The 14,906-nt window shown below is 43.3% G+C and overlaps 1 protein-coding gene across 1 annotated transcript; it reads right to left on the bottom strand.

Annotated features, from left to right (window-relative positions):
- Positions 1 to 7,091: 7,091 nt before the first annotated feature.
- LOC103184173 (interleukin-4-like) lies at positions 7,092 to 9,815 on the bottom strand. The gene is made up of 4 exons (XM_007902044.1): positions 9,687 to 9,815; positions 8,644 to 8,691; positions 7,806 to 7,928; positions 7,092 to 7,187 (listed from the first exon to the last, which is right to left on the bottom strand). The coding sequence occupies exons 1-4, from the start codon at positions 9,813 to 9,815 to the stop codon at positions 7,092 to 7,094; spliced, it is 396 nt and encodes a 131-aa protein (XP_007900235.1).
- Positions 9,816 to 14,906: the final 5,091 nt, after the last annotated feature.

Raw genomic sequence — 14,906 nt, 5'->3', positions numbered from 1 at the left:
GTATCTGTCTCACTTAATCCGTGCATCCACAGATTTTGCACTGTTTAGCGAGACATTTGGGTCAAATGCAAGCATTGTATCTTAGTACCAACATGGCTCAGACAGCAGGGAGCTTGCACTCAGATTGAGGGATCAAATTATTTATTTATCTATTTGTTTATCTATATATTTTTTGGAAGAAATTATTACCCCCTGGAGAAGCGATCCACAAATCGACTACTCACTTATTGCTCGGGAAACAGAGGCGTGTGGAGTAAAGAAGATTTGAAGCTTTTCCAATTTCTCCCACACGCTACAATCTTAACGTGCCAAGCCATGGTTTCATCTTCGCTCATAAATTGTTCATCTGCGTGGATGATAATTAATAAGCCAGGAGCAAATTGATGTCCGAATAAAGAGATGGCACCATGTCCTTCCTTTGCCACAAACAATCTATGGATTGATGGCAATCAGATTGTCAGAATTTACACTTCTACTAAGAAATTAATCATTAAACTGATGGTTCGTAATTGAAAGTTGAAAACCACCAAATTCAACAGATGAAAGAATTCAGCCACAAATCTGGTGATCGAAAGCTTGGATCATTATTTGAGGTTAGAGTCAAAGACATGAGGGATAGATGGAGACAAAGCTGTTTTGTGTCTCTGCCCAAATTTGTAGATATTAATTTCATTTCATAATGTCAATTTACTCTTGTTTTTGATTTCATTGTAGTAACTTATCAGATCATTGAGATGTGTCAAAGGGTTTTGAACGGTATACTTTGTCATCCGTTTTGAGTGCTGATACATAATTCTTACATCACTGAAAACTGAGATCCACACAGTTCAAGTATGAAGATTTGGCTTCTTCAGTTTTTATAATGTAACTTGGGACACAGATTTTTATTCTTTTAATAATAAAATAAATAATCTTTGTATTTGACACAGCGCCTCATCACGTTTTCGAGACGTCTCAAAGCGCTTCACAGAATATACTGTAAAGTGAATTGACTGCATATTCTGTGGGCGACAATTTTCTACACCTCCTATCAATAAGCAGTTCACGCATTGCACGGTAACATGTTCTTGAGTGTATAAATAAATTGATTTGCGTGTAAATAAATAAAAATCCATGGTTTTTATTTTTGCATAAAAATTTGTTTATTCAGAGGACTTTCAAAAGTTTCAAACAAATAATTATTATTAATAATATTATTTCCACCACAAAACAATATTCTTGTATGATTGCAGTTGGCCTATTCATCAGCTACAATGTTAGTCAGATATTAAATATTTTATACAAAAAATGTATATGCAGTAAGCTCCTGCTAACTCATCAATCCAGAGAAAAAGGTTCAACAACAATAACAATATCAGGAGGATGTCCCAAGGCACTGGACAATGAGGAGTTTGCACCCGAACTCCAGGTTAGGACTAAGAGGGGTGGAGGGCAAGTGGGGGGGTGGAGGAACGAAGATGACCAAAGTCACGGTCGAAAAGGAAGGTCTTGAGATGGGCCTTGAAGGAGGCAAAGGAGGGGCCGAGGCAAAGCTCAGAGACCATTTATCCAAATTAGTTAGGCGAGTTAGGCAATAAATCCAGCAAGTGGTGTTGACAAGTTAAGCCAGGGTCGAGTTATCAGGAATTTACTGTTTGCATATGCACGTTGCTAGGTTAAATAAATATTACATTTAATAATTTTGAAAATGTGTATTCCACATTGAAAACTGAGAACAGCGCCCCGATGGTTCACCGGTTATTGCAAGCTGAAGACTTTTTTGCAGAATTTCTTCAGGCTTATCAGAAAGGTGCTCATTTCAACCTCAGAATTTTCGTCAAGGGAGCAGTTGGATGTCTGGAAAAACAATGGGTTAAACGTTACTCTTCCGAGAATACGGAGAAGCGTTTGCCAACCCGCGCGTGTCGGATGTCGAACGATCAACTAGTGACTATCCTCCTTGGGGGGGTTGGGGGGTGTGGAGGGAGGTAAATAGGGTCCCCTCGGAGCTGAACTGATTCTAGGTGACGAGTTTGGTAATGGAATGTCGGAATCGAGTCAGCCCTCTGTGACGGTCCCGGTCGTCTTATCGCATTGCTGAGAAGCCTCAAAGCGCTTCGCAGGATATCCTGGAATGAGTGTTTTGTGGGCGAAATGCGGCAGCTGGTTTGCACACAGCAGTGTCCCACAAACAGTCACGGAGTGAGTGACGAATATAATTTGGGGGATTGTCGGCCAGGACACCGGAGAAACTCCCTTCTCTTTTTGTAAAGCGCCGCGAGATCTTTAAACATCCGCCTGAACAGGCAGACGGGGAGTTTGGTTTACTGTCTTAGCCGCAGGACAGTATCCAGGAACGGCTATTTCTATTGCTTCGCGTTTCCGAGCACCGAACAGTCCGCTCCGCAGATCTCAACCCGTTTCTCACCTCCACTCCTGTTATTTGCAGGTTTATGATCAGGTTGTTCAGTTGCTGTTCAATGGGTTTGCACGAAGGTGCTTGCAGCAACGCTCTAGCAGCTTTGCAGAACGATTCAGGTGCCGCCTAAAACATCAAATGGTGGAGCGAAATTAAAAAAAGACCCTTTTTTTTAAATCAGCCGTGTTTATCTGACGCGTGCGGAAACCCGTCACCGTGGCTTAAGAGTATCCAAACCAAACAGGGTTTAAGTTGTTTCTTTTAAGGAGGTTTGCGAAAGCCGGAAGAGAGGTAGAAAGTAGAATGGTTTTGCCCACAAAATATACAGACAGCTAGCTTTAAGGTATGTTCTGTGAAGCGCTTTGAGACGTCGCGAAGCTGTGAAAAGGAGTTATAGCGAATGCAAGGATTATTATTATTGTTGTGACTGTTATAAAAATATTTCAGTGTGAAGAATCACTGTTGTAAAAGAGTTCAGTCCTCACGTTTCCAGCAAATACAACATCAGCCACCATGGTGTTACCACAAGCAACCTAGAAACACAGGAAATGTGATTGTTGGAGTTTGTCTGATTAACATCAAAACATTAGATCTACAAAGCCTATTTGCGTCTCTCATCGGGAATCAGATTCATTTACTTATGTCAATCATTTCCACAGTCAGAACCACAGAATGGTATAATTCAAAGGCAAGCCGTTCAAAATTAAAGCTAATGCATTTCTCATCGGTCATTCGTCATTATTATTATTATCATTATATTATTATTATTATTCCACGACCGTTTGTGGGAATGCTGCTGTGCACAATTGGCTATCCCTCTTTTTCAAGCATCTAACTAATTCCCTTCAAAAATAATTTATCGCCTCTGCTTTGACTGCGGGTCGTGGCAGGACACACAGGAAATATACAGGATACCAACAAAAGTAATCTGCACTTGTATAGTGCCGATCACAATGGGAGGACGTCCCAAGTTCTGGGAATTGGGATCAGGAGGAGTGGAGGGTAGGGAGAGTGAGGGTACAAGGGTCTCCGAAGGCAAGGTCGAAGAGGAGTGTCTTGTGACTGAGACGGGACTTGAAGGAGGCAAATGAGGTGGGGTGGGGTGGGGGCGAGGCGAGGGGACTCTGGGAAGTATTCTTCAAAGCGCTTTGTGGAGACTGAGTCGGAGTGGGGCTTTCACCCCAGCAAACAAGAGTCAAAGAAGCTTTCTTAGAGTGTAGTTAGAATTAACATGCTTAACAGCTCTCGCACAGATAGTTGGCACGTACGTCTTACCTCTCCTGCAGTTAACTGTAACAGAGTTTGAATGAGTTCCCCCATGGCCTGCCGTTTGGATAATATCTCTCTCAGAACTCCGCAGTCGCTTCTGGCGAAGACTGTCATCAGAACGATCATGATGCTCACGGCCTTCGACATACTGACTTGCCAAGACTTGTTATTGAGTTCAGGTGGGTTAACAACAAGTGACCGTATATCACCAGAACTATGTGAGGGTTGAAGGGCTTGTACCCTCTCCTTATATATCCATTTGGGCTAACACTTAGGAAAGCCCCAGAAAGATGACAATGAAAAGAAAGATCTCCAATTGAGTAATTCAATGATTTGTGGTGTTATTAAACGCAATCACAGTTCTCCCTCTCTTCCTCTCTTGCCCCTACCCTGGTAGGAAGGAAACTCATATAACCCACCACAGAGAGATTTCAAACGTCCGCTCTCAAGATTAGTGTCTAACTTACCGAAATGATTTCTCGAAGATAGTTTAATAAATATATTTTGCAACAGTAAGCAACGATGTGTGTTAAAGCAGAAGGAAAATCCCCAAATGCAAGGATTATTATCATTATCATTATTACCTGACTCTTCTAGTGGCCCTGGAGTGGAATAAATATATTTGATACAGCTCCTATAATATTGAAGAAAAGGAATATATAATTTAGGAATGTAGGACCAGAAGGTCATTCAGTCCATCAAACCCACTTCACCACAGGCTATTCACTCTCACCTTCCCTCATCCCACCTGTCTGATTTCCCTTCGTATCGCTGAACATTTCACCCCTCAAGCAACTATCTCTCACTTGAATTCTTCAGTGTATTTCTCATCTCTGGGGCTGTGGTTCCACATTCTTATTATTCCCTGCAAGAAGAATTGTTTTCTCCTTTCATGACTTCAAGTCCTGACTCCACACATGAAACCACAACCTTTGATCTACAGGCAAGAGGGCTACCAACTGAAGTGACTGTGTATTTTGTAGGCGAAACCATCAGTCAATCTGTGAACAACAATATCCTACAACCAGTCATGAAATGAATAACCAATTCTATTTGGGGCATTGTTGGCCTGTAAACTGGGAAAAGAAACTCCCTTCTCTTTTTGAGTAGTGCCATGGGATCTTTAACACCCACCTGAACAGACAGATTGGACTTTGGTTTAACGGCTCAACTGAATGACGGCATCTCCGACAATATAACACCCACCCCACCAGCTCTCCATTGGAGTGTCAGCTGAGTTTGTGTGATTTCAAATGCCATTGAGCCAGGCTGACAGCTAAGGAGATGGAGTTGGGGGAAGGGGTTTGGAGGCCAATACAATACAAGTTTACATTTACACAGCACTTTTCACATCAGGAGAATGTCCCTAGTCACTTAACAATCGTGGCTGGGCACCCGAGTTGAGAGTGGGAGGCGATGGAGGTAGGGAGGGGAAAGGTGAGTGAAAGCGCGGTCAAAGAAGTAGGTCTTAAGGTGGACCTTGAACGAGGTGAGGGAGGAAGCAAGTTATATGGAATTCCAAAGAGTGGGGGGGTGTTGAAATCTGCCCACCGATGGTTTGGAGACCAGTCTGAACAAACCAATATAAACCCTTTGCAATGTTGGGTATTAAAAAAGCCCTTCTTAAAAACGAAGAGAATCTGTGCGTGGGCTCCACCATTGGCTGAGTGAGATGATCCATCCTGTAAACTGGGGAGGTATGAGGAGCTATCCCTGGTTTGAGCAGTTAGCTGATCGCTGGTAAGTGAGGCACTTTCAGACAAGTGCCTCTGGTTTATTGAGGAGGTGAATCAACCAGTGTTTTCTGCTCCTTGTTGTTAATCAACGTCACCCAACCTTTAAAAACATTCCCCCTTTCTCCAAACACACACACACACACCACATAAGGGAAGTCCATCAATGCATTCATCAGATGAGGGTAGGATCAAACTAAACTGTGAAGGTCTCACACTTGAATAACTTGCCACCACACTCATGTTAAAATTAATAGGTATTATAATAATAATAATAATAATAATAATAATAAAAACATAAAGAGAGGACAAATATACAGGGCTATGGGGAGAGAACGGGGGGGGGGGGGATGGGATTAATTTGGACAGCTCTTTCAAAGAGCCGACACAGACTCGATGGACCGAATTACCTTCTTCTGTGCTGTATAATTCTATGATTCTATGATGTTTGATTTGATACAACGCCTTTGACGTCGGGAGGGCATTTCAAAGCGCTTCACAGGATATAACGTTAGAGTGTAGTGGTTGTGTTATTTTGTAGGCAAAGTGTCCGTACGTTGGGCATTTGATGTGTTTCACCCGTTATGCTTACTTTTGCGACACTGTCCAGCGTATCAGAGGATCAGCTGAACCAGTTCATTTGCTCCTTAGTTGGCTCGCACAAAAAAAGACATCAAACACCTTCAGAAAAGGCAGTAAATTGGCAAGAAAAAAATACAAAGGAACCCGTCTTTTGGACGAGACGTTAAGGTTCCCGTCTGCCTGTTCAGCTGGAGGTTTGAGAGCCTATTCGAAAAGAGAAGGAAGTTTCTCCCTCTCCACCGGCGTCTTGGCCAACAATCCCCCAAATAAAATTGGTCACTCGCTCCATGGCTGTTTATGGGACACAGCTGTGGGTAACCGTACTGCCTACAAGCGCACAGTCACTCCATTTCACAGTAAATCCTGTGAAGCCCTCCAAGCCATCCTTTTGACGTGATAAAGCACTGTGCCAAGTGTAATGATGATTATTATTGCTATAAAAAAGAGTGTGCTATAAAATAAATGAAACTAAAATGCCAAACCAATATCTTATAAGGATTTATTATTTCACAAGCGTATGAATGAGCACACGCTGTTAACATTTTAAGCAAGTTAACTTTTTTAAGCAATCTTTTTTACATCAATACTGTTAAAGCCAAGTAAACTGTTCAGCAGATAATTATGCTTTTTGCACACAAGTCAAACCTTTACACAAATACAACAGAGGTGCAACATTTAGTGACACAAAATGAACAGTTGAACCTGTGAGATTGACCGCTATTTTTTTCCTCTTCTGTCCCCAGGTACATTCCTATGCGTATCTGATGTTGGCTAAAAAANTAAATCCGAGACCTGAAATTTCCCCTGGTCCGAGTCTTAAGATCGTCGGCTTTTACCATCACTTAAGGTGGACCGGTAAGTATTTTGGGGGGAGAAAAAATTCAAAATCCAATCTTAAGTCCTAATTTGGAAACCGTTCCGTAAACAGAACTTCGGAAGGCCAACTTTCCAGGTGAGACTGAATTGAATAATTTACCGCTCAATCGCAAATTTTGAGGGAGTCTTTGTCAGGTTAAGATCATGAGCTGCTTGAGGCTTGTAAGCGATTTCTATTCCTCTTAATCTCTGTGAAGCATCTTAAGCGTATCGTTTCGGTGGTCGGAGAACTGTTATTGTCTGTATTTCTGTTGCGAGAGCTTCCTCAACTTCCTCAGGAAAGTAGTCAGCTCGATTTCAGAGAATTTATTCACAGGGCAGCTGAGAGTCTGTCGACCGAGAGAGACAAAATGTTACGTTTGATGCTTAACACAGTACAAAGGAGGCTTTAACTTAATCGTACAATACAGCAAGCTATTTAAATGGCTATTTAAACAAGCGCTCCGGGACGGGACCTGTCCTGAGTGAGGGGTGCTGTATAAATGCAAGTTGCTATTGTTGTAAATCGCGTCGTCTTTGTCTCAAAGCATCCATATTACTTGATTATCTCCAGGGATGGTCCTGGAAGCTAGAATAATCCTTGTATTTTGATCCTGAGGGCAACAAGCCCTTCAAAAAAAAATATTTGGTCACTCACTCAATCCACGACTGTCTGTGGGACGCTGCTGTGAGCAATTGGCTGCCGCGTTTCGCCCACAAAGTACCCGCCACTTTCAGATATATTCTGTGAAGTGCCTTGAGTCGTCTCAACGACGTGATAAGGTGCTATACTAAATGGAGGATTATTCTTATTATGATTATTATTGCTTCCTTCCAATGTTGCAATTCTAGAGGCCGAAGAGAAAATGTCTCTGGAATGATGCAGGTTACTATCGAGCACTTTGTGCTTAGAAATGAGAAGTGTGTCTTGTCATTCCTGCGCTGAATGAATCAATCCTTTGACTCACCTGTTCACCCTCCTTCGCTAAGTTTAATCTCAGAGCCTTCAAGTGACGTTTGATGGACTCGCAGGGAGGTATTTTCACCAGAGCTTCGGCAGCCTTGCAAAAGATTTCCGATGCACTCTGCCCCTGGGAACCAAAATCATCACTCCGTCAGTAAGTAAACACCATTGATCTCATTAGAGACCTTCAAAATACGAACCAGGAAACAGTGAATTCCAGCAGGATAGAACAAATTGGTTTAAATGTTCCCTTAAGTCTACTTGTAACCTATTAAACTATTATAAAAATAAGCCATCAAAGAGCAAACTATCTTGGATTCTGATGAGTTCCAACTATTATTATTGTTAATAAGTGTTTTGTGTTTCGTTAAGCACTCCGGGACGATACCCCACAGGAACGGAGCTATACAAATGCAGGTTGTTGCTTGTTGCTGTTTTTCCCTTTATATATTAAATGGATTCCTAGATTCCTAAAACAATCTCCCAAATAAAATTGGTCGATCACTTCACGGCTGTTTGTGGGACACTGCTGTGCGCACAAAATGTACAGTCAAAACCACATTACTGTATATCGTACGAAGAGCTTTGAGACACCTTGATGGCACGATAAGGCTATATATCAAACGCGTGGATTATTATTGCGTTAAGTAAGGAAATCTTTTTTAAAAAAAGAACCAGCTTCCAAATTAAAGATAAATGGAGGAGATTTTTACAATTCCGTGCTATCTTAAATTTGAGATAAAAAGGTTTCGCAGCTTAAGAGGAGGTGGAATATCAGGCATCTGGTGAATTTCTTATGATCGTTAAAATATGACTCATTTGGACAGAACAATGGCACTTACCTTCGTATCACTGAAGACATCTGGGATTAGAGTAGCACCACATTCAATCTTCAAAGAAAGGAATAAGGAGCAATTAGCTTCTCGTGTTCACAAGGCACAAAACCGAGGAAAATTTACATGATTTATTTCTTAAAATAGAGACAAATTAGGATTCTGTCACTCAAGCAAGATGCGTCTTTTTTCACGTCGCTAGGTAAAACAGAGGAGTGTGGAAGAAGGAAACTTGCCAAATGTTTCGCACCCACCCAGGAATCAAACCCAGCTCCTCTCGCTTGCGAGGCGAGTGCTCTAACCACTCTCAAAGGAAAGAGGAGACCCTCACCCAAAATCATCCCTTCCACGGATTGATTATGAGTCATTTGAGTTCTACGAATTAAGTGAAAAAATGCTGAACGTGATACGTTACTTATTACCTCTGATAACAACAACAACAACAAGATTCCATTTATAAAGCGCCTTTCACGTCAGGAGGACGTCCCAAGGCGCTGCACAGTTGGGTCATGACCCGAGCAGGGGGGAAATGGTCAGGGTGAGGGGAGGGAAGGGAGGGAGAGAGGAGGGGGGAAATGGTCAGGGTGAGGGGAGGGAAGGGAGGGAGCGAGGAGGGGGAAGAGAGTCGAGAGGGAGCTGAAGGCACGGTCAAAGAGAAAGGTTTTGAGACCGGCCTTGAAGGAGGAAAGGGAGGAGGCGGCGAAGGCACTGGGGATGGAGTTCCAGAGCCTCGGGGCTGAGAGGCTGAAGGCCCGACCACCGATGGTAGGGCGGTTGGGGCGGGGGACGTGGAGCAGACCGGAGCCAGAGGAACGGAGGGTACGGGCAGGTAGGTAGGGGGATAGTAGGTTGGAGAGGTAGGAGGGAGCGAGGCCGGGAATGGCCTTGTAGGTGAGGATGAGGATCTTGAAATCAAATAATTATCATATCGCAAACCAGATTTCCCACTCCTGCATCTTATCTAGATCTCACTAGTTTTACAAAGGCTATCCTGAAATTAGCTTATCTAGAGCTGTTCTGGTGTTTAATGTAAAGGTGGAATCTCTACATACCTTGTCCTGGGTCATATGTCCCAGAGTTTTGGTGATTTCCCTTAAGATATGTTTCTTGGGGTCAACCTTTCCATAGCTGACAGCCAGCATGGCAGTGAGAACAGTCAAAATTTTCAGCATCATAGTCATGTTGCTTCGTAATGTTTCGATCCCCGAGCAAGTGACAGGAGATCAAGGTACGGTCCACAAAGGCTCTTATTTAAAGGAAAACCTTTATCCACTCAGCAAACGTGTTGGAAAATCCCAGGCAAGTCATCCAATTGCTAATAAATGCTAATAAATGCTCTAATCAGATTGATCAAAGATTATCACCACTTCAGTAAGTGGAGCATTTCATAATCGTAGGATGGGCAGGAAGGAAATCATCTTAACCCTTTGTAGAGCAACCGCACACATGTAAACGTACATTCAATTCATTGGCAGTGGCTAACCAATGATTAAATTATTGTGACTCACACAGAAGGGCTTTTCAAAATAAGATTTTTGATAATGCCTCGACGAAGAATTATATGAAGGTATTGTTTAAGGGCAACAATGCCAGAAACGTCTCGCACATAATTCTTCACGCAGTGATACATGTCTACTTCCATTTAGACTGTCAATTCCAAGTTCTATTGGTTCTTGAGGTGGTTGTACCATAATAAAATATATTGAGGGGGGAAATGGTCAGGGTGAGGGGAGGGAAGGGAGGGAGCGAGGAGGGGGGAAATGGTCAGGGTGAGGGGAGGGAAGGGAGGGAGCGAGGAGGGGGTAGAGTCGAGAGGGGAGCTGAAGGCACGGTCGAAGAGGAACTTCTTGAGACCGGTCTTGAAGGAGGAAAGGGAGGAACCAAGCGAAGGCTTGGGGGGATGGGGGATGGAGTTCCAGATCCTCGGGGCTGAGAAACTGAAGGCCCGGCCACCGATGGTAGGGCTGTTGGGGCGGATGTGGAGCAGACCGGAGCCAGAGGAACAGAGAGTACGGGTAGGTTTGTTGGGGGATAGTAGGTCGGAGAGGTAGGAGGGAGCGAGGCCGTGAATGGCCTTGTAGGTGAGGATGAGGATCTTGAATTCGATGTAGGTGAGGATGAGGATCTTGAATTTGAGGGTGCTACACACATATAAATTGTTGTTGTTATTGTGGTAGTGGTGACCTCTACAATAGAGTACAATTGCCTGGAACAAATGAAACTGAGATGCAAATTTTGCCTCTCTAATTCATTACATTCACATGATTAATTTAGATGAAGAAGACCCTTCGTCCCACACTACAAGGTTCTCTTAACCAAGTGATGAGTGAAAATCAAAAGGAATTACACCGTTCGTCAAAAGAAGGTCTTAGTCAGACTCAAACTGAACTGGATAGTGTAAGCTCTCTGGTCTCTTCATTTCAGGAAGGACATCGTTGATCATAGAAGGACATTCACGAGGGTTCTGGGCAACAAGAATTTATAACAATAATAATCTTTGCATTTGATACAGCGCTTTTCATGTCGAAACGTCTCAAAGCGCTTCACAGAATATACTGTAAAGTGAATTGACTGTATTTTTGGGGGCGAAACACAGCAGCCAATTGCGCACAGCAGCGTCCCCACAAACAGTCGTGGATTGAAGTGTCCAATTTTATTCTTGTTCTCTTATTTTTTCGTGAGTGATTATTATCAGGCGTGTGGAGTAAGCAAACTGGCCCAATGTTTCGCGCTGCCTGGAGTCGAACCTAAGTCTCTCGCCTGCAAGGCGGGTGCTCTAATCACTGAGCTACAGGACTCCTGCAGCAAATGAGCAAAACTTAAGGAAATTGGCTCGGTTTGGTTTGTAGAAGTTGGAGCGAAGTCTTCGAGGTGACCGATTGAAGTTTGCGAGATCATTAGGCAGGGGAGGGTTGATAAAGAATTCTCGGCAAATCATTCACCGCAGTGTGAGGCGACACAAACTGTGCGTCTTAGAGCAAGAAGAGATAACAAGTGAAATGTTTGTTCTGAAAAGAGAACGGTCCAATTGGCTATTTGAGAGACAACTTAGATGCATTTATTTCCTGTTTTAATGACAATGCTCCTCTGCAACAAATCTAATTGAGTTCTGCCAAAATGTCACGGACCTGAAACATTAACCTATTTTCCTCTCTCCGTGGACGCTGCCTGACCCACTGCATGTTCCCAGCGACTTCTGTTTTCTTTCAAACTTCAATATTTTCAGTCCTCACGATGCCAAGTCCTAGCATAGCTTGAACCCACAAGGTTCTGAGCTTGAGGCTACCAAATGAGCCACGCTGACACCAAGCTAACGAAGGAAAGAATAAGATAAAAGCCTTTCTTTCTTAAAAAAAATATAACGTTCTAAATTCACGTCAAATATTTCTGGAATGAAAGATTCCCTGCCGTGACGTTTTGGTAATCCTGTGGCTAAGTATTTTGCAGCCTCAGGCACATTTACGGTAATTGCTTTGCACAAGGGCATCATAAACCAAACGAAAGCATAAGACAGTCACGGTGGTAAAGGCATATAATGACTTTCAACAATCTGATCAGGGCTATAGATAAGATAAAGGATCTTTTACATCCAAAAATGGGCATAAATTACCAGCACCTCCAAATACCATAAACAAATACCCCACAGACAGAAGAATTCCACGTTAGCCCATTACAAATTAGGTATTTTAAAACATAACTGTATTATAAGTAGTCTGCTACGATATCCAAAAGCCTGGTCAAGTATTTTTCAGTGCTTGCATCTGACGTTAACATTATTGTTAATTTTTTTTTACAGATTTTAGGTCCTAATCACAAATGTAGGTCATAAATTTCTGGTTGGTAGATTCTATAGTTCATTATGCAACAGCAGCAACGAAATTACATTTGTACAGCGCCTTTCACATCGGGAGGACGTCCCAAGGCGCTGGACAGACAGAGCTACGGACCCGAGCAAGGGGTCGGGGTGGAGGAGGGTGGAGGACGTGGGGGGGGGCAAAGCAGAGAGATCGAAAGCACGGTTGAAGAGAAGGGTCTTGAGGTGGGTTTTGAAGGAGGCAAGGGAGGGGGCAAGATGGAGGGGATTGTATGATGGGAAGCCAATGGAGTTAGGCAAGAATGGGGGTGAGAGGGTCGCAGAGCCTAGTGCAGGAGAGGACACGGGCTGCAGAGGAAGGAGTTGGGGAGGCTGACAAGCAATGAGTTTGCATAGTCAAGCCTCGATGTAATGAAAGCATGTATGAGGGTTTCGGGGGTGTGAGACAGTGTCGGAGCCGGGCGACGTTGCGGACATGGGGGAAGGCAGAGCAGGTCATGGTGCAGATGTGGGGTAGAACGGATAGTTGAGGATCAAACAAGACCCCAAGGTTCCAGACTGGTTTAGCAAGGTGGAGTGCACAACCATGGACGGTAATGGTGTCAACGCCTGAGGTGAGGAGGCGCTGACGGGAGCCAATCAGGAGGGCCTCGGTCTTGTTGACGTTCAGCTGAAGAAAGTTAGCTCTCATGCAGGACTTGATGTCTGACAGACATTCTGTCAGGACAGCAGTGGGTCCTGGAGTCAAGGGTGGAGGCAGAGAGATAGAGTTGGGTGTCATCCTCATACATGTGGAAGTTGATCCCATGTCTGCGGATAATGTCACCAAGAGGAGCATATAGATATTGAAGAGGAGGGGACAAGGACAGAGCCCTGAGGGACACTGCAAGAGACAGTACAGGGGCTGGAGGAGAAACCCTTTGAGGAGATGAAGTGCAGGCAGTGTGAGAAGTACGATCTGAACCAATCAAGGACAGCGCTGTGGAGGTTGAGGTGAGAGGAGAGGCAGTGGATGAAGATAAAGTGGTCAACAGTGTTTAAAGCAGCAGAAAAGTCAAGGAGGACGAGGAGGCAGAGGAAGCCCTGGTCGCAGATGGAGAATGTCATTTGTCACTTTGCTGTTGGCGGCACAGAAACCCGATTGGAAGGGTTTACGAAGGGAGTGGCGGGAGTGGAAGGAGTGAAGCTGAGAAGCAACAACTCGTTCCAGGACCTTGGAGAGGAAGGAGAGATTGGAGGTGGGGCAGCGCACAGCCTTTTGATAGAAAAAACATTGTTAGCATTTAGATGACTAACGCTAGGCAGGTCCATCACAATCTAAGGCATTATTGATGTTTAACCAGTCTAACTTGTACCTCACTAAGATGCGTGAGCCAAATTCTCTGTTCTATGTGGTATCTTTTATGTTTAAATTTCACCCACAAGACAGTCAATTCAGTTTCCAGTAGATTCTGTGACTCACTTTGTGACATCTCAACGACGTGATATGGCACTATATCGAATGCAAGAATATTTATATTTTATATATGTGAATGCACAAAAACTATGTTTGCTGTCACTTTTGCTTACTTTTAAGTCATGGAAAATAGCAATTCTTCAATGAGCCACCGTGTTGCGAATAATTTTCTGATACCAGATCTAGTATAAGTGGACTTTATCAGCAGTAATGAAACTGTGTTACACGTGATAATGTTTATTTCTATTCCGACTTGATGCGTTTGTCAGGCTTTGTGTTTGATGTCCCCTGAGGAATTGCACCTTCTGGCACTTTTAGTCATAATTTGCAATATGCTGCGAAGAATTCTCGATAAGATTTCTTCATCGCACAGCGACCGGAAGATGAGAAGTGAATGCAACGTTAATGTCTATTCTATCCAAGTGAAAGAAAACCCCACGAATGGCCATAAGAAAAATGTCAACAAGGCCAAGATTTACGGAAATGAATCATTTCACAGTTTCAGCAAAATCTGATAATTGATTCGCAAGCACAGGTCTTGCTCTGGGCTGATAAAGAGAGGAAGGAAACCCCCATAACATAACCCAACAGCAAAATCCAACCACTTCGTGCAATTTAGAGTAAATGTCTGTAAACCAAACCGCTTTAGGAAACTTCCCAAACCTATTGCACCCTGTAGCGCAACCATTCTAATAGCTCCACAAATATCCTTGCAACTGTCTCGCTCAATGTGAAGTGTTTTGAAGCATCTTCCTGATACGAAAGGTGCATATAAATGGAAATCGTTGGAAAGTATTCTGGGTTTTATCTGGTCAGATGGGTGTCTGACACATGCAAAAACGCATAGCCATGCTTAAGAATATCCAAACCAAACAGAGTACCATGCTCATAAATTATTTCTGAGATCTGCAATTCTGAGATTTTTCTCAGGTCATTGCAATTCGTTAAATAACTGTAGTTACTACCTAGAACCTTTCTGATCTTTTGACCATTGTAGAACAT

The sequence above is a fragment of the Callorhinchus milii genome, unplaced genomic scaffold, assembly GCF_018977255.1.
Source record: "Callorhinchus milii isolate IMCB2004 unplaced genomic scaffold, IMCB_Cmil_1.0 Scaffold13, whole genome shotgun sequence".
Classification (NCBI taxonomy): Eukaryota; Metazoa; Chordata; class Chondrichthyes; order Chimaeriformes; family Callorhinchidae; genus Callorhinchus; species Callorhinchus milii.
This window is presented reverse-complemented; position numbering and strand designations above follow the sequence as displayed.

What these genes read in the sequence shown, in the direction of transcription:
- LOC103184173 (XM_007902044.1), bottom strand. Translation starts at nt 9,815, where the DNA reads ATGACTATGATGCTGAAAATTTTGACTGTTCTCACTGCCATGCTGGCT. An exon ending in ATGTCTTCAGTGATACGAAG is followed by an intron (nt 7,929 to 8,643) that starts GTAAGTGCCATT and finishes TTTGGTTCCCAG; the next exon opens with GGGCAGAGTGCATCGGAAAT. An exon ending in TAGCGAAGGAGGGTGAACAG is followed by an intron (nt 7,188 to 7,805) that starts GTGAGTCAAAGG and finishes CTCGGTCGACAG; the next exon opens with ACTCTCAGCTGCCCTGTGAA.